Source organism: Nicotiana tabacum, chromosome 23 (assembly GCF_000715075.1).
Source record: "Nicotiana tabacum cultivar K326 chromosome 23, ASM71507v2, whole genome shotgun sequence".
NCBI classification, from domain to species: domain Eukaryota; kingdom Viridiplantae; phylum Streptophyta; class Magnoliopsida; order Solanales; family Solanaceae; genus Nicotiana; species Nicotiana tabacum.
In genome coordinates this window covers 100,147,446-100,165,584 of record NC_134102.1, presented here as the reverse complement: position 1 = coordinate 100,165,584, position 18,139 = coordinate 100,147,446, and the positions used below count along the sequence as shown (strand labels likewise).

The 18,139-nt window shown below is 34.5% G+C and overlaps 2 protein-coding genes across 4 annotated transcripts; one reads left to right on the top strand and one right to left on the bottom strand.

The window, feature by feature from the left end:
* The first annotated feature begins 3,719 nt into the window (after window positions 1–3,719).
* On the top strand, window positions 3,720–9,565 carry LOC107768421 (putative uncharacterized protein YDL057W). The gene is made up of 7 exons (XM_016587551.2): window positions 3,720–3,899; window positions 4,738–4,856; window positions 5,626–5,708; window positions 6,376–6,497; window positions 7,477–7,641; window positions 8,754–8,847; window positions 9,053–9,565. The coding sequence occupies exons 1-7, from the start codon at window positions 3,866–3,868 to the stop codon at window positions 9,297–9,299; spliced, it is 864 nt and encodes a 287-aa protein (XP_016443037.1). The 5' UTR covers window positions 3,720–3,865; the 3' UTR covers window positions 9,300–9,565.
* A 458-nt stretch (window positions 9,566–10,023) lies between these two features.
* On the bottom strand, window positions 10,024–17,118 carry LOC107768419 (UDP-sulfoquinovose synthase, chloroplastic). 3 transcript variants are annotated; one of them, XM_075246274.1, is made up of 3 exons: window positions 16,914–17,118; window positions 13,545–14,632; window positions 10,024–10,684 (listed from the first exon to the last, which is right to left on the bottom strand). In XM_075246274.1, exons 2-3 carry the CDS (start codon window positions 14,586–14,588, stop codon window positions 10,283–10,285), a joined length of 1,446 nt encoding a protein of 481 aa, XP_075102375.1. In that variant the 5' UTR covers window positions 14,589–14,632; window positions 16,914–17,118; the 3' UTR covers window positions 10,024–10,282. The 3 variants fall into 3 exon arrangements, with proteins under 3 accessions (XP_075102375.1, XP_016443036.1, XP_075102374.1); XM_016587550.2 differs by having other exon boundaries at window positions 13,545–14,624; window positions 16,914–17,044; XM_075246273.1 differs by having other exon boundaries at window positions 13,545–14,624; window positions 16,872–17,017.
* Between the last annotated feature and the right edge of the window lie 1,021 nt (window positions 17,119–18,139).

Below are 18,139 nucleotides of genomic sequence, written 5' to 3'. Positions count from 1 at the left end.
GTGCGGAAGTCTTGGTATCTTTTGTATTGTGACATGATTATCATTTGAGGAGTAACGTTTTTTTTTCGTTAATGGTTTTTCTAACAGTTTTTTTAGTTGTCTGTAGTCTTTTAAAAACTGATTTATGGTATAAGTTTTAAGTTGTTTTAAATTTGTTAAAAGAAAAAGTTTAAGGAATCAAATCTTAAATCAGCATCAAAATAAGATGCTATTATACTATCAACTTTTTCAAGTTTTTATGTAAACTTTTCACTTTGGTTCATAACATTTATCTTATGTTGCATTTAAAAATTAATTTTCAATGATATATTAACAGTATGATGTGATAATGGACAGATTATCCATTGAAATGATTAATGAGAATAGACTAAAAAGTAGTTTAAAAACTCTATAATTGAGCTGTTCTTAGACGCATTATATTTTATACACCAAACAAGGTCGGAAGGTATTTCATAAAAGGGTTAACTTTACCTTAAAGGGTTGACTGTCAAAATAAAAACATCAATGGTAAAGAAGTTTAACTTAAAAATTGAACTACATAAGAAGAATAATATGAAGTTTATTTGTTGAAAGAAAGAAAATCTATATACGGACATGCATATTATGTGTGTGTGTTTGCATTCGAGCTTCTCATTTGATTTTTGTACTATAATTTTATGCTTTAAAATAAACCTTAGTATGGGATGTAAACTATATATCGAAAATACATAAGCACGTTAATCTTTTTTTAAAGATTGTAACAAAGGTATCGAAAGAACGATAGGTATCTTCATATCAGATTGAGTAAGGTTATTAACTGTGAAGCATGAAAATTAATTTTCAAATTAAAGAACATATCAAGATAATTTTGCAAATTAGGAGAGTCTCTCTCTTGTTTTTCTATATTTTATACCTACTACTGAATGTTACACAATCTACCTACTTTTAATCGCCGTTTCTCTAGCTTCACTTATTTTTTAAGTATTACTATCAGAGACTGCATGAGAGTGACATCGTTGTCTTATTGGCTAATTTGACAAATAATTAGAAAAACTTCTTTCTGAATGTAAAAAAAAAAAAAAAAAAAAGGGTGTACATGGACCGGGTTAGTTGAGTTTTTATCAAACCAAACCAAATCAACTATATCGGTTTGGATTGGTTCGATTTTGTCGGATTTTCTAGTTTTTTGAATTTTTTGTTACATCAATATTATTTCAATCTTACTTTGTTAAAGTTATAGATAAAGTTTTGATAAGTGAATATATGTTTAGTAAAATTGAAAAAAATTGACAAATATATGATCCATTAGAATATTTTTATGAAAGAAGTTTTTTAGAAACGTGTGATAGTTATTTTCTTAGTCGTCTAACAATAATTTTTTATTGATGTACACTTTCAAGTGACCGAATTTAATAATTAAATATAAAAATTAATATTATACCTAAATAATGATCTATTCTATTTAATTTTAAATTATCGAAATACCATTTTAAATTCCAAATAGATATAAGAAATCTTGACATATGAATATGAAAGAACAAAGAGATGATTGACGCATTTCAATAATATTTGATAAGAAGGTGATACAACCTATTATTTAAAGTAAATAAAAATGGATATAGTCTATCTCAAATATTTTTAGATATTTTTTAAAGAAAATTCTATATTAAGTCTTAAAAGTATATATAAAAATTATATATTTATATGTCGGTTTGGTTCAATTTTTTTATTCAATACCAAATCAAGCCCTACCTAATCGGGTTTTTTAATCAGTTTAATTTGACATTTCGGTTTGGTACAGTTTTCCGGTTTGGTTTGAACACCCCTAGTAAAAAGATTATACAAATGCAAGAGAAAAATATAATTTTGCACAAATACATTTGTAACAATAATGATTTTATTTTTGAAAAAAATTAGATTAATGTACGTGATTATATTTTTCATGCTCAAATTTTCCATTTACGAGGGTAGATGATCCTGATACCAAAAATATTGATACCGCAAATCAAACAAAGAAAGTGAAATTAATATATTACTAGTTTTAGTATACGTGCGTTGCACGTTTGTATATGTCTATCAATTAAAAAATATATACCTTGGCATTAAAATAAAATGTAATATTTATTTAAATGATGAAAATATTTTTTCTCACATTAACATAGTAATTGTATTCAATATCTTTTGAATATGCATGAATGATGCATTTAGATAAATTAGTTGTGCATTATTTTATAATTATACATATCTTATACTATGATATACAAATATATTAAATTGTGTCTCACATGACATCTTTTTATGAATACATTTTATCTTCTACTATATCATTCTTATTTCTTAAAATTTGCATTTTAACAATTTATTCCTAATACAATAACTGATTTTATTTTATATTCTTATCTCTTTTAATTCAAATACTTAATTATCTTTTTAATAACTAAAAGAAATAATTTATTTTTTGAGGATTCAGATTATTAATATTAGATCATATCATATATTAAATATTTAATTATAACTATATTTTTATCCACAAAAATTCTTTTGTCAAATGATATTAAAAATCGACCTTTTATACTTTATATTTGTCGTAGTATTGGTAAACAACTTTTGTCAATCACTTATTTTTCTCTCTTGCTCTTGCTATTATTAAATATTTTCGTAATTACTTTTTCTAATCTACTCAAATCATTGATCAAAGAATAAAATTATAGGCAGTGGACCAATCTCACATGTCTACTCATAACATTTATACGTTACTTCCTGATTTGGGATAAAGGACAATGCTTCCTCTTTCTTTAGTCTTTTCTTTATTTTATTTTGTTATATCATAATTGTTTACCTAAAATTTAATATAATTGTACAATCTCTTTTGCACTAAAAATGTTTAATTGTAGAAATTCATACGCATAAAGATTTGGTGTTACTTAATCATACTTTAGTCGTAAAATTTATATAAGATAAAATTTTAATGATTTTAAAGTCCTAATTATAAAGACTTCTTACTTATTCAAATAAGAAAAGATTAATAAGTAATAAATCTAATTTAATTTAAAACTCCTAAATATTAGCTAGGAGAATAATTAAATGACTATTTTGTCTAGAGTGAACTCTATTTTAAAAAGGTAAAAAAGGCGAACGACATTTCGCTAAGGGCTTTCGTGCTTTTAATATAGTATAGATTTGCAATCATCAAATTTTCGGCGAGACATAATCAAAGACTCTATGCAAACTTAAAGGCGCAAAACAGTTATTTAAAAACTCGGCAATTAATCCATTGACTTCATGGTCGCCAAAGAAGCATCAAACATTTTTGATGAGATCCATGCCAATTGATGTGGTATATTTATATCATAATATATCAACAGTAAGAACTAGCACTCTTCTTTTTTGTGCAATTATAAATGTGAAGTAAGTCTTTTTATCTTATTGGTGAAATTGAATACTTAAAATTCAACATATTCTCTATTTTCTTATTGAGAAATGACAGAATTTTTTACCATAAAAGAATTTCCCCTTTCTTTATTTTACAGATATGGATTTTATCGAATTTTATTGATCAGTAATAATAATGCCAGTAATTTGAACGTGGTATATAGACTTAATTTCTTTATGAACTCCTAATTTTATCAATTCCAATAAATTAATCAAATTCAAAATTTGATTCAGATAGGAATCCAAAAAGTTATTTATTTATGTTTTGTTAAAAAAACCAACTTTCCATCCCCTTCCCCCTTCCTTTTGTGAACCAAACATTATTATTAACATAATGCCTACATAAATCAGGAGGAAAAAACCACAGATTGCTCAGCTCTTACAATAAAAACATGTCATACATAATAATCTCTTCCTTACAAGGGAAACTCGGAGAGACCAAAGCTTTGATCAGATGGCGAAGTCCCCTTCAATTCCCCATGTGCAAGGTAATTAAAACAGTACTATGTAAAAGGAACAAAAATTGGATTTTTCATGTCTGCGAAAATCTCATTATCCTTAAAAAGGTCATCTTTTGGATCATCAAGATTAACTGTTTTTTTTTTTTTTGTAATTTTATCTGGGGTTTCTAAAATTTGCTTGAATTTGATGATCTTTATATGTTGGTTTTGCTGAGGATAAAATTTTTGGGGTTTTTCCAATTATCATATTGCTCCTTGTTGTAGTATGTAAAACACTCGGTTCAGTTCCCATTATCAAGTTTCAGTATTGAATAGTGAAAATCTTAGCAGCTAATTTGGTATGTTTTTATTGACAGTTTAACAACAGCAACTACTGCTTTGCCTCAATTCAAACTAGTTGGTTTCAATTCATCAGAAGGAATTTAGTTATATTGTATTTTTGGCTGAAATTTTGTATTTTTGCATGGTCATAACCTAAATTGCATTGTGGAATTGTCATACGACCCAGAAAGAATATCTAGGCGGCTCTTTTTAATCTGAATGCAGTAGATGTGAGACGAGGCAATAAAAAAGGAGTATTTTGCTATTTGATGATGTATTTAAGTTTTACTTGAACCATATTTAGGCATAACGCGATTGTCATCTAACTGTTAAAGTTTTTCCATAAGAAAATAATAATAGTAAAGTTTTGTACTGGAGTTTAATAGCAGTTCATGGATGTCAATCAAGGAGGCTGTAGTTTACCTATCCTTTCATTTATCTGTGATGCTGTAGTATTGTGATTTGTGCAGGAGTTTTAATAATGGTTAATGAATGTCAATCAACAATGCTGTAGTTAAGCTATTCCTTCTTTTTTTTTCCACAGAGACTGGGCATAAGCGTGTGACAGTACATAACAGCCACGGTGAGGAACTTGTGGGTGTGCTACATGAAACAAATTCCCCGGAGCTTGTAATTATCTGCCATGGTTTCAAGTCATCGAAGGTTTGTTACAATAATTAGAACAAGTATGAGAAACAGCTCCTATGTGTGGCTTATTCATATTGTCAGTTGTCTGATTTTTGCTTAGATATTCTTTTTGTTGATATCTGTTTTGGGTGATCGCCTATAAAATATTTCTTTCGCTACAGAAACATGCATACTTAGCTTGAATTTGGTATTAAATTCTTTTAGGAACTTTTTGCTATAACTGAGTATAAATTTTTGCTGAGAAAAATGTTCTCTTGCTTCTATGTCTATTCCCCCCCCCTCCCCCCCCCCCCCAAAGCACTCCACCTCCTCTCCTCCACCTAGAAAGAACAAAGAAAAGAAAGTTTATCTTTACATTTTCTATCTCACTACCTGTGAGCATTTTGAAACTAAATGGCTGCTTTCAATGTCTGGTACTTTCATCATAACTTCTGTCCTTCGTTGGAGAACATATGAATTGCATTCTAGGAAATATGAGGTATATCAGTGTATCTACTTGTCCATATATATGCCACTACTCGTATTGACTGCTATATTAAGTTTTAGTATTGTCGAATCTAGTTCTCGCAAATGCTTCCTTTCTATCTAGAAAGATGTGCTTATTGCTTTATTTCCTAAGCTGAAAATTCATCTGGAGAATCTGCTCGAGACTGGACATACGGGAGCAGAGGCCATGGATGGAGTGTTTTTCCTTCTACATTATTATGTGATTCAGTCCAGCAACATCCAACTCTTTTGCTGGGTTGAATAATAGTCTTATCTATTAATTTTGCTTTAACTTCAGGATCGGATCCCCATGGTGAATCTTGCTGCTGCTTTTGAGAAAGAAGGAATCAGTGCCTTCCGCTTTGACTTTGCAGGAAATGGGTATGCTCAAATGCTAAAACTAATATATGAACCTCTAGGTTACCAAAATAAATGGAAAGGGAGGGCACCAGTGAACTTTATTCTTCTCCTACTCTTGATCAGCCAACTTAGATTTACTCAATGTAGGAATGATTGTTGAATAAAGATGCATCCGGTCTCTCCTTTTTAGAAAGCTGAGGAAAATTTACTAGGTGTATCTGTTCTTATAAACGTAAACATTTGTTAGGTTATTGAGGAACTAAATATATATGCATCTGGATTGCTGCTGCATACGCATATGGACCCAAAATACATTTATTTAACGTTCATACATTTTCTTTCTTTTTGTCTTTTCCTTTTCGCGTGCAAGTAATGTGAGCTGCTCAATTACTTTGCTCATATAGTTTTGTGAAAGATACACTATATTGGTCTTCAAGTAGCGTAGTTGATCCTTTTAACTTTAATCGCAACTAGCTCTTTCCAGCTTGTTAAATTGGAATCTTAGAGATAGGGTGCTGTCAGATGAGTCTTCTCTTCGATTATTCTCAGGATCTTGACTTGACTTATGTTACTCATTGCATTATATTCTCTATATAGAGATGATAAATTTCTAATTTATAAATTTTATGAAGACAGGAAAAAACAATTGAAATGAACTACTGAAGACTCACTTTATTTTTGGTGTCAGTGAAAGTGAAGGTTCCTTTCAGTATGGTAACTACCGTAGAGAAGCTGATGATCTTCGTGCCGTAGTTGAGCACTTTCATGAGGAGAAACATTTCATAGCAGCAATAGTTGGTCATAGCAAAGGTATAGCCTTTGAAAGCCATTTTAGTGTGATCTTGTGAATCTACACTGTGTTTCTCCTTCCCTTTCCCCCGTTTCTAGTTCTCTAGCTCAATGGGTGTGAGAGGTGGTGTTTGGAGGATGACAGTACCACCATACTGGCACAGTACGTGCAGTCTACTAACATATGTTTTCCTGGAGGAGTAGCAATGCTAGCTTTGCTGTTGTTTGATATGAGTCATTGAAAGATCGAAGTTTTCTTGTGACATTACTGCTTATCATGCTTGAAGCTTTCACAGATGATATTTACATTTTGTCCTTGCATTTTTTCTTGAATCTGCTGCTTTGTCTTTTGGTTTAGGGAGATGCTGTAACTAATTATGCAGTGCATGAAGACTAAATAGATACCCTTTCTTTGTTAGTAGGTTAATTTTTCTCATTGCGTCATCTGCAAGAATTGGCTTGATTTGAAAATTTGATATGTTTAAAACTCAACTGTCCAATATTGTTATTCCAATATGAGCTTTTCAAACATTGAAGAAGGATTTCCTATCTAAGTAAATATTTCTCTGTTAGGATCAAATTATGATCACTGATTTAGCAATTCTGAATTTATCTTTATGTTTATTTTAAATTTTTAAACAGTAAATGTTGACAACCCACATGTTTAGCCAGCATTATATGGTCCTGCTAACCATTGATGCCTATGATGATAGTTTTTCTTGTCCATATTCTACATAATTTGTTATCGGTAAGAGTTGCATGAATACTTTGAGTTGTCATGATAGTGCTCTATTGATCTCTCAGGCCACAATCAAATTAACAAGGAAAGAGAGTATCGTATTGTCCCACAATTTGCCTTGCATCCGCTCTTTATATAATCAGCACATTCTGCAGCTTAATTTAGATTCAATAACCATATCTCGAGCTTATTATCTCTGCAAATTGTATCGCCGCGAAAGTTCCTGCTGAAAGTGTGTTTTTCGCAATAAATTACCTACAGGAGGAAATGCTGTGCTCTTGTATGCTTCGAGGTACAAGGATGTACAAACTGTCATTAATATATCTGGCCGCTTCAATCTTGAGAGAGGGATAGAGGGCCGCTTGGGCAGAGACTTTAAAGAAAAGATAAAGCAGGATGGTTTTATTGATGTTAGAAATAGAAAAGGTATGCTTAATAGCCTTCTTTTTCGTTTGTGCTTCATAATCGACATACTTCAGTCCCATTTTGGGGCTGGATGTTCTTTAGTCTGGAATAATGGACGTTTCATACTTCTATGCATTTCAATGGATAATAGTAAATTAAACCACCTAGGGAGGTAGCGGACATGGTTAGATGACGTGTCTCACATGGTGTGGCTGGTTTAGCTGATGGAAATCACTTCGGAATATGGTACAGCTGATTAGACAAGACATGGGCGGCAAATGTGAGGTGCAGCACAAGTTTGGTTGATGAGCATGACATAGTGCTATGCTTGAATAAACAACTTGCATTGATTATGTGGTTGTGCGCAATGGCAAGTGCATGCTTATCGGACTGGGCAGGTGCAAAGCAGTGGTGCGCCCATTTGCCAAGCATGCTTGCGGGTCATGCGCAGGGTATGCTGGTCCATGTGCATAGCACAGGCACATGTTCAATCAGGTGTAGCATTTTTTTTTTTTTTTTTTTTTTTTACCCCTCCCAAATTAGGATGATCTATAGTGTTTCCACACTTACCCTCCAGTGTGACTCGAACCCAGGACCTAACGGTCGTAGGTGGAGGTGCTTTTACCAACTGAGCAAGCCTCACTTGTCATCAGGTGTAGCATTAGAATCTGAGTTAGAAGGAGTTCGAGTAGGAAAGTAGTGTGCAATGATGCTACGCCACTAACTAGTTTTGGCCTGCCAGTTGCATTATCCTTGTGATGGCTTGCCTTTACTTGCGGACTTGGAAAAATTTGGGGTGCTTTGTAATGGAAGTATGCACCTTGTAAGAGACAAACTTTCTTTTTTGATGGCAAACAATTTCATTAATAGAACACCAAAATGTTGTCAAATAGTATGTAGGAGATGTGTGCATGACTCAACCAGAATCATAATGATCCATCAAGTTTGTCCAGCTATCTGTACAATATTCTATTCTCTCCTTTACACCAAAAATACTCTTTTAATGCTTTCCGCATTGTTCTTGCAATTTTACAGTCTTTTATTTCTTTCATTCTATGTGCACCAAAACAGGAGAGTAGGCAAGTTGCCGTCAGTTGTTAACCCTCCAAACTGCCATCTCTTGATATTTGCAGGAAGGTTAGAGTATCGTGTCACTGAGGAAAGCTTGATGGACCGTCTTACAACTGATACTCGTGGAGCATGTCAAAGTATCCCCAAAAGCTGCAGGTCAGGCATTGATATTGATTATAACTGAGTGATTCTTAAGTATTCACATCATATCTCACTGTATGATACATCCTTTTCAACAGTTGGGCGTTAATTCGTTGTCTGTGCACATTATGTGCATGTCTCACTGTGACGCTACTTCTCTTGTGAGGCAGTTTGTTTAAAACTTACAACTGTGTACTAAACCTGCTGGATTAATATACAGGGTGTTGACAATCCATGGTACAATGGACGAAATGGTGCCAGTTGAAGATGCAATGGAATTTGCCAAGAATGTGCCAAATCATAAATTACACATTATCGAAGGAGCTGATCATGAATTCACTTCGCATCAAGATGAGTTGGCTTCAGTTGTGGTGGCTTTTGTGAAAGAGGGTCTATGCGTGGACTACATGGCTATGCCATCTGAGTCATGCAAAAGAAGAAGTGGATATATACATTCACGATTCTGATCCAATATCCTTTGCTGTATACAGTGTACTGTTTACCGACAACACCAAATAGACAGTAGAATAGCTTGTAAGTGAGCATAGGCCCTGCTGTGACCTTTTATCTCATCACTAATGAAAGAAAGTTTTGACGGACTGAATGCCAAAACTCAGTTCAAAGTGAGAATTGCAGGACCTGTTAGTAGTATTTGAGAATGTATAGATACTGCATATGATTGGGAAGAAAACAAGAAAAGTTTATGGTAATAGAATTAGGTTCTCTTTTTGTCTGTGTTTTTTTCTGGGAAGAAGCATCATTCTTTGAATTACTGTAGAATTTCATATCAAATATGGTGAACATTTATTTATGCATGTTGCTAAAAATATGCGTTTAAATTGCTTTTTTTTCATTTTCTGTGGTGTTTTGAAAGTCGGAGCAACACAGATTATGCTGAGTTTCTGTTATGCAGCTCTTTGCTTAGTTTCCGGCATTAATACAGTCAAAAGGCTTCACAAGAAGGTCCTAATCATCTCATGAGTTAAGCATTTTAAACAAGTTACAAAACTTATTGACTTCTTTGCTTGAACATATTGATTTTACAAGCCAATAAATCTTTCATCTCCAAACCTAAGACTGTCCTCTGGAAGTTTTTGACTATTAGAAACTTCTCTCTTCAGTCTCTACGCAAGCCAAAAAGTTACTGGATGCATCTGCTGAAGTGACAAATTAAAGATATGGGAACAAGTCTGTAGCCAAAACTAACTTGACAAGTAATTCATAACCCAAAGTTTGCATATAAAAGTTGCTTGAAACTGGTCCTCAAAACCCCAAGCATTTGGTCGTACAAGATTTACACCCACAACTCCACAAGCTCCAAATACAAAAAAATATTTTCCCTAAAACTCGAACCCAAGAAGGCGTAACGGGTATAAAAATACTATAGCTCCTATTCAAAATGACAGATGGAAACTCTTGGCCTCTCGTCTTTATAGTTTGTCTAAGTGATTTATGCTGCAACAGTCTTCGGCTTCGCCCCAATTTTTTTCCAAGAAACACTGGGCATTATCTGCTTTGTATCGACACGATCCTTATATTGAACAGCAAAATTCAGTAGTGAGTCGAGAAGAGAATCAGAAAGGAGGTGGGGTTGTAGGCCCAGCTCAATTAGTTTAGTATGTTTGGCATTGTAGTAGTGTTCCTCTGCCTCTACTCTTGGATTGGGCACTGATATAGTCTTCACCTCAAGGCCAAGCTTTTCTCCTGCTTTTGTGACAAGGGCTGCAAGCTCATTTACTGAAAACTGCTCCGTGAATTGGTTGAAAACACGGAACTCTCCTGGGTTTGCTGGATTGGCAATTGCAATCTCAACACATTGAACTGTATCTCTAATATCTAAATACCCCCTTGTCTGCAAGACACAAAAGCATCATTAGAAAAGCCAGGAATACTATTAAATGGTGATCGACTTATCGGTCAGGAGGTAATTGGTCAAGACGCTCACAAAATAAATACAAACAGTAAACGTGACAATGAATAAAGAAAATCAAGTCCCAATTTTCTTTCTGATCCAAAAGAAGGCAGGCTATCAAATTCACCTTTTATTATTATTGAAAGACTATACTGGTCTCCTTCTCAACACTTGTTGCTTTCCCAGAATATTTATGTTAGATGCATTTTATGAGGGGAAATCAACCAATTCTCAATAACTTCCATTTCCAGCAACAATTTCCAATTGTACAAAAACTTAATGTCCATGGGTTTTGCTAATTTTGGTGCAATGAATTACAAAAGCAAGCAGAAGGGAGAAATATCAGCTTCTATTCAGCAGTTGGGGAGAATGTATGCAAAATACGTTTACAGTCCAGTGTTCTAAGTACTTTGATAAGCCACGTATCTTCCACAAGAAGCAAAGAAATTTAGGAGAAGATAATTCCTGGAGCTTTCAGTTAATAGAAGTTTATTAGAAGTTATCTCTTTAGCAGTTTTATTATGGTTATTAGAAGTTATCTATCTTTATCCTAATAGGTTATGCAGTAGTTATGGTCAGCCTATTATATAAGTAATAGATCCTGTAATGTGTAGCTATCATTATCAGAATTAAACTACTTTATTCTGGAGCATTGTCCTCTCCATACGGACAACTTTATTGGTGTAGCCGTGTAGTTGTGTTTAAGATTCTTGCACAAACTATTGCCAATAATATTAACTTCTTTGTTCTATTTCTTCCATTATCTACTTATGGTTACTATCAATTTGGTATTAGAGCGGTAAGATCTGCCATGGTGAACACACGGACCAACGCTTCCCACAGTGAACCCACCATTCTGACTCTTGACCCAATTTCCTAACAATTGACGACTATAGTAGCAAAATTGGAAGCCATAGATGCTTTAGCCGCTGACGTGGCTGCATTAAAAGCACAGAACAGTGGAGATCACAGCAATAAAGGGAAAACTAAAGCCATACCATAAGAGGGTGAGGTTAACAACACTTGGCATCGAGAAACTTTCCGGCGTTCACCGACAAAGATGGAATTTCCTAAGTATGAGGGAGGAGATCCTAGAGGATGGATTTTAAAAGCAGAGAAGTATTTCCAGTACTATCAAACTTCTGAGGAATGCAAGGTTGATGTGGCTTCGATGTACTTCGAAGGAGATGCATTGGATCTTTTCGCTTGGATCAACAGAGAGCGAACCATTTACTATTGGGACGAATTGGTGAAAGTAATGCAAGAAAATTACGGACCTGCTGAGTTTCAAAACCCTGATGAACATCTTTGTGATATCCAACAAACTGAAACAGTGTTTGAGTATAGGCAAGAATTTGCAAAACAAGCAGCGTGTGCAAAATTGGCCAGAACACTGCTTGCTTGGAGTTTTTCTCAGTGGGCTGAAAGAAGACCTTCGCGTGGACGTTAGGAATCACAAACCTCGATCTGTGTACAAGGCAATGAGCCTGGCTTTAGAATATGAAGGAAAACAGGGACCTAATCGGTCCAGTAAGGCACCCACTTTGCCTTCTGTATCACGACCTCCTTCAGTTGGGACATCATCTCCAGCGGCTCGAGAATCCTTTGATTTTCTGTCATCCCGCCAACCAGTTACACGGCTTTTTCAACCACCATCACTTCCAAACACTCGCCCGTTGACTCCTGAACAACAAATTCGGCGAGACAAAGGCCTTTGCTATCGTTGTGGAGAAAAGTTTAGCCCTGGTCATCGCTGCAAACCTGGGACTTTTGCTCATCTGGAGTTGATGCAAGAAGAGAACGACACACAGATTGTGAAAGATAACAACAAAAATGACATGTTTTCTACTGATGTGGGCGCAATTTCTCGAACTTCGCCTTGAGGACAAGTCGTCTTTCCAGGAGGGGTGTACTGATAAGACACGTATCTTCCAGAAGAAGCAAAGAAATTTAGGAGAAGATAATTCCCGGAGCTTTCAGTTAGTAGAGGTTTATTAGAAGTTATCTGTTTAGCAGTTTTATTATGGTTATTAGAAGTTATCTATCTTTATCCTAATAGGTTATGCAGTAGTTATGATCAGCCTATTATATAAGTAATAGATCTTGTAATGTGTAGGTATCATTATCAGAATTAAACTACTTTATTCTGGAGCATTGTCCTCTCCTATGTTACTCGGACTCTCCGAAAATGCCGCCAGGTGCGTGTTGGATCCTCCAAAAGTAGTGTATTTTTGGAGGATCCGACACGGGTACGGCAGCATTTTGGAGTGTTCACGCAACAGAGGTCCTCTCCATACGAACAACTTTATTGGTGTAGTTGTGTTTAAGATTCTTTCACAAACTATTGCCAATAATATTAACTTCTTTGTTCTATTTCTTCAATTATCTACTTCTGGTTACTATCATAATTCCTACATAGAAGGCTTCTCAGTCCCTATATCCGTATTCAATGGTTACAGTATTTGGCAATGAAGAATGAATTGTGTCTCAATTCTCTTTAGATGAGGCAGTTTGTATGGATCATGTCAGTGATCATTGAAGTTCATCCTATTTATGGTCCAAAGAACAATTTTTTGATAAGTTGGTCCATAGGAACAAACTACAAAAGCATTAGAGATGGATTAGCACCAAGAAGGTGGCTGTGACGCATTTTAAATGTATATAGTTACTTCTGGACTTTACAAAAGCTAGGAAATAAGTTCCACTTCAGGATCTTTGAATAGAGCTCAAGATTTATTCAATAGTATTAATTGGTATTCGTTAAAATGCAGTACCACATGGAATGAGAGTAAGTTCGTACCTGCCCTCCTTTACCATACACTGTAAGTGGATGTCCAACAGCAGCCTGAACACAGAACCGATTTAATGCAGTTCCAAATACAGCGTCATAATCAAGTCTGTTAACCAGTTCCTCATGCATTGAAGTTTCATCAGTCCTCACCCCATACACAACTCCCTGGTTCAGGTCGGTAGCTCTGATTCCCCACGCCTTACAAGTAAAGGCTATGTTGTGGGAATCATGGACTTTACTCAAATGATAGAAAGAGCTTGCTTGTTTGGGATAAGGAAGAGTATCTCTTCTTCCATTATGAGTGATAGTTATAAAACCTTCTTCAATATCTATGTTAGGGGTCCCGTATTCCCCCATTGTCCCGAGTTTGACCAAATGACACTCTTCTCTGAACTCTTTTATGGCAAACAGTACATTAAGTGTCCCTATCACATTATTATGTTGGGTAAAAACAGCTCTCGACCGATCAATCATAGAATAAGGAGCAGAACGCTGCTCTCCAAAGTGGACAGCAGCATCAGGTTCAAAGGATTTGAAGGCTTCTGCCAAGAAATCAAAGTCACATATATCACCAACAAACAGTTGAATATCTTTTCCTGTGAGAGATTTCCAACGCCTTATGCGGTTATGGATAGATGAGATGGGTGTTAGAGAATCTAGACCAAGCTGGTGGTCAAATAGGCGACGAATAAGGTTGTCAACAATGGCCACTTCATAACCCTTCTTGGATAGGTGGAGAGCAGTCGCCCAGCCACAATAGCCATCACCACCAATGACCATGACCTTCTTTCTAGTGGAGGCTCCATCAGTGGTCTGTTGAGAGCCAGAGTCATTCTGAGTTTTGGCTTCTTGGCTCATAGAAACAGCTGAAGCTCTGACCACATATTGTGCACACTTTTTCCTTTGCAAGCTTAGCTTTTTCAAGGGAGATAAGGAAATTCCCATATTAAAAGATGTTGGAATAGGAGTAGAGCATTGGTTAATTGACTTGAAATGCAGCTTGTTGCTGGAAGAGACATCTAAATAACAAGTGGTAGAAAGTAAATGGGCCATGAAACCACCTCGCCTTGCCTAACAACTTTCTTAAACCTGCAGAACTAAGAAAAAAAGAATCAGAGCAGAATATAGACTCTGCTACTTTAACCAGGAAGTAAAAGCAGAATAGAAAGCTAGTTTCAAGGAACTGAAAAACCAAAACATAATAACAATTGAAAAAAAAACGCAAGGGTCCTCTTAGCATGAAAAATCATTATCTTGTTAGATTTTAGATTCCCTTTCTTTTTCTTTAAATGGAAATAGATTCTAATCACAAAATAGAACTCAGGATTGGATGGCTAATACCCTTGTACAAAATATTTCCTAAAGAACTGGCCAAAGTGTAAAAGGAAAATTATTGTTTTATGATCGAGAAATCCCCCAACCCTTATTGTGAGTTTGAAACTCGAGGGAGGATGGGCCCATCTCTCTACCCTTTCTCCCACTTAAATACCAGGCTTCAAGTAGCAGGGCACAAACTCATGATGTGCACCAAATCCACACATCCTGCGCTGCATCCTTACTACTACACCAAAACTCTAGGCGCAGTGTAAAAAGAAAATTCATGAGTTAGCGAGGCAAATATGCTTTACAAAGAACATATGACCATCCTTTAGGAAGATGCTTTTTATCACAAAATCAAACTTGGAATAGAATACACCATACTAAATTATAGTAAATATTACTAGGAGGAACTAAGCATGCAAAAGACAGATGGACGCAGTGTCGAAGCGGAACGAGAACAATATTGTAGGAAACAGATGGAAGATTTGGAAGGGCTTCCCTACCCGTATGCCCAGACTTTGAAAGTTTAAATAAATTATCAGTTTGCAAATGTTTGAGACATAATTGTATGATTGATAGTATAGTAGCAAATGAAGTTAATGGATTTCTTTTTATGCATTTAAGAATGCAACAATGACCATATCTCTTCAGAGGGGAGATCATCTCCATCCTAGTTTGTGCCTACAGCAGGCATCACAGGAAGATGCACACAGCAAATGGCATCTGGAAAATTCGGCTGATGAAATATCAGTCTGGATTACTACTTGAAAAGGTAAAGTTGTTTAATTGAGAGGATTAATTGACATAAGGATTTGCTTGACCAAAATCATGATGACACATGCACCACTAATTGGGCATTTCACTTATAAAAGCTTTGTCAATCCTCAGCATGACGAAAAGCTCCAAAAGACATGTTAGAATTCCACATCTGTTAAGTTTCCCAATTGTAGTCTCATTATGTATTACTTGAGCTAGAATACAGAGTTGGGTTAGCTCCAAGATCCATTTTCTAAACAAGATCAAGGCCAAAAGCATTGCTAACATATTAAGTCCAACATCACACGAATGTGCAATTAAGATCAATCAATGGATCTTGATGTAATACAACTTCATAGTGTAAATACAAAGGAAATATGAGTTCTTTTCCAGTATCATAGCATAAGCAGTGCTTCAAAAGGATAGCTGGTTAAATGAAACTACAACTTTCTTTCATTACTTGAAATAAGGATAAGGTCAGTTACACCATCATAGGGGTACAATGCAATAGCTTCATCTAGAGCAAAGCCCAAAAATGGCAAACCATATAATTTTTTTGCCAATGATGGATTTTATGCACAATATGCTCGAAGAACCAAAGACGTTTCTGATACAGACATAAACTCTCCTCCCACTTAGTCTAATCCGTAAATCAGCCTTATGATTTCTGTGATGAAAGAACAATACAAAAGCATGTACATCATACATGTTGACGCTATTTAGTCAAACCCCAACCCCAAAACAAAATCAGTCTATCTTCTAGCTCATCAGCAGCCAGCAACTAAATTCATCCAATTTAGCATTGCCAAGCTCGAAATTTTGAGATTCAATTATAGTTACTCCTCTGTATAAGCATGTAATTACTCAAGCCAAGCAAGTGGACAACACTCTAAGCCAGCAGGAATAAAAACACTAAATTCCACTACAAATATCATGACAAGTTAACCATTTATTTGGGGGGCATCTTTTTAATTATGAGTATCACTAACCCCCACCCACAAAAAAAAAAAACTCATCTGCAAAATTTTGATATGCAATTCATTTTAGAGGCAATATCAAGATTCTGACTTTGGTAGACAAGAAACTAGAACAGAAAAAAACCCAGTTGATTAGTGATTACACATCAAAGGTTATCAAAAATGTCAAAGAAGCAAACTTTTGAAACTGGAAGGGTCACCAAATGTTGAAGCAACTTCTAAAATTAAAAGGGTCATAAAAATTTCAAAGAAGCAACTTGTAAAACTAAAAGGGTTACGTTACCAAATATTTCAAAAAGGCAACTACTGAAACTAAAAGGGTCACCTTGATAAGAGGGCGATGCTTGCTTGATATAGAATTGGCAGAGAGTGAGAGAGGTACCCTTAGCTAAGTTTTAGCTAAGATTTTCATTTGTCTGGGGAAGCATCATAGTTTTAGCTGAAGGGATATTCTTTAGAGTACATCCCAAGATTATTGACGCTAAAATTACAAAGTTGTCCCCTCACAAGTCACAAAGTTTCAATGTGTCACAAAAATTTGTGTTCCGTTGTAACAACAAAAAATAAGTGAAGTCCAACATTTGATGGTTTACTAAGCTTCATTGTTGGCAACAAAACCTAGCAATTTATCTTTGGAATAATATTTGACCATAGATTGCTTATATTTGTAGCAATAACGCTAAAATAACCTAAATATCATTATTCATTTTCTAACAGCTTTTATTCCAAAAAGGATGTAAAAATGGTAATTGAAATAGAGGGAGTTAATGGTAAGTTAGGAGCATTGTGCTGGTTTTTGGTGAATAATTACACTTTATTCGTGGTTATGGCCTTTTGAATATCGCAACATGTACAATCTCACAAAGAGGCATACAAAAGTGGGACTAACACTTATTTCAAAAATTCTCCCCCTAAACAAGAGTTTCAAACTGCTGATGCCTTACGGCTACATTGTGGATGTTGCTAAATGAGGGACATATTCTCAATGTATAGAAGTCCAAAATCTTTTCCTCTTAGAAAAAAGACTAGTTAAATATGACAAATTTATAATTTTTTGTTAAGAAAAGAAAACAATCAATTATGTTAAATATGTTTTCTTCCTTCAAGACATAGGAAATATGATAAGAAAATCAGAATAAACATCTGAAGTTAAATAAAGGAGGAAAATTATGTAGATTGTATATTCAAATTAAAATAGTTTAATTATAATGAATTATCTAAATATTAGATAAATTAAGATATGTCAATTTGGGCATGCATTAATCACAACATTGACGAATGAAATACAGTCAAACCTCTTTATAAAAGCATCGTTTATTCCGATATTTTTTAGTTTTTATAGTGAATGGTTGATATACACATATAACATTATTTATCGTTTGAATATTATTTGGCTGTTATAGATAAAATTTATCCAAAAATTAACTTTTTTTTTTTTCCTTTTTAATGTTACATATAAAAGATAAAAAGATAATTTTAATTTTAAAATCTCAAAATATAACTAAGTATTAAAAAATTATTATTAATAAATTCATAACTAAATGTACAAAG

Excerpts from the sequence above, each read along its gene's own strand:
- LOC107768421 (XM_016587551.2), top strand. The coding sequence starts at position 3,866 with ATGGCGAAGTCCCCTTCAATTCCCCATGTGCAAG. Across the intron at positions 4,857-5,625 it reads ATGGTTTCAAGTCATCGAAG|GATCGGATCCCCATGGTGAA; the intron begins GTTTGTTACAAT and ends CTTTAACTTCAG. Across the intron at positions 6,498-7,476 it reads AATAGTTGGTCATAGCAAAG|GAGGAAATGCTGTGCTCTTG; the intron begins GTATAGCCTTTG and ends AATTACCTACAG.
- LOC107768419 (XM_075246274.1), bottom strand. The coding sequence starts at position 14,588 with ATGGCCCATTTACTTTCTACCACTTGTTATTTAGATGTCTCTTCCAGC. Across the intron at positions 10,685-13,544 it reads TGTATGGTAAAGGAGGGCAG|ACAAGGGGGTATTTAGATAT; the intron begins GTACGAACTTAC and ends TGTGTCTTGCAG.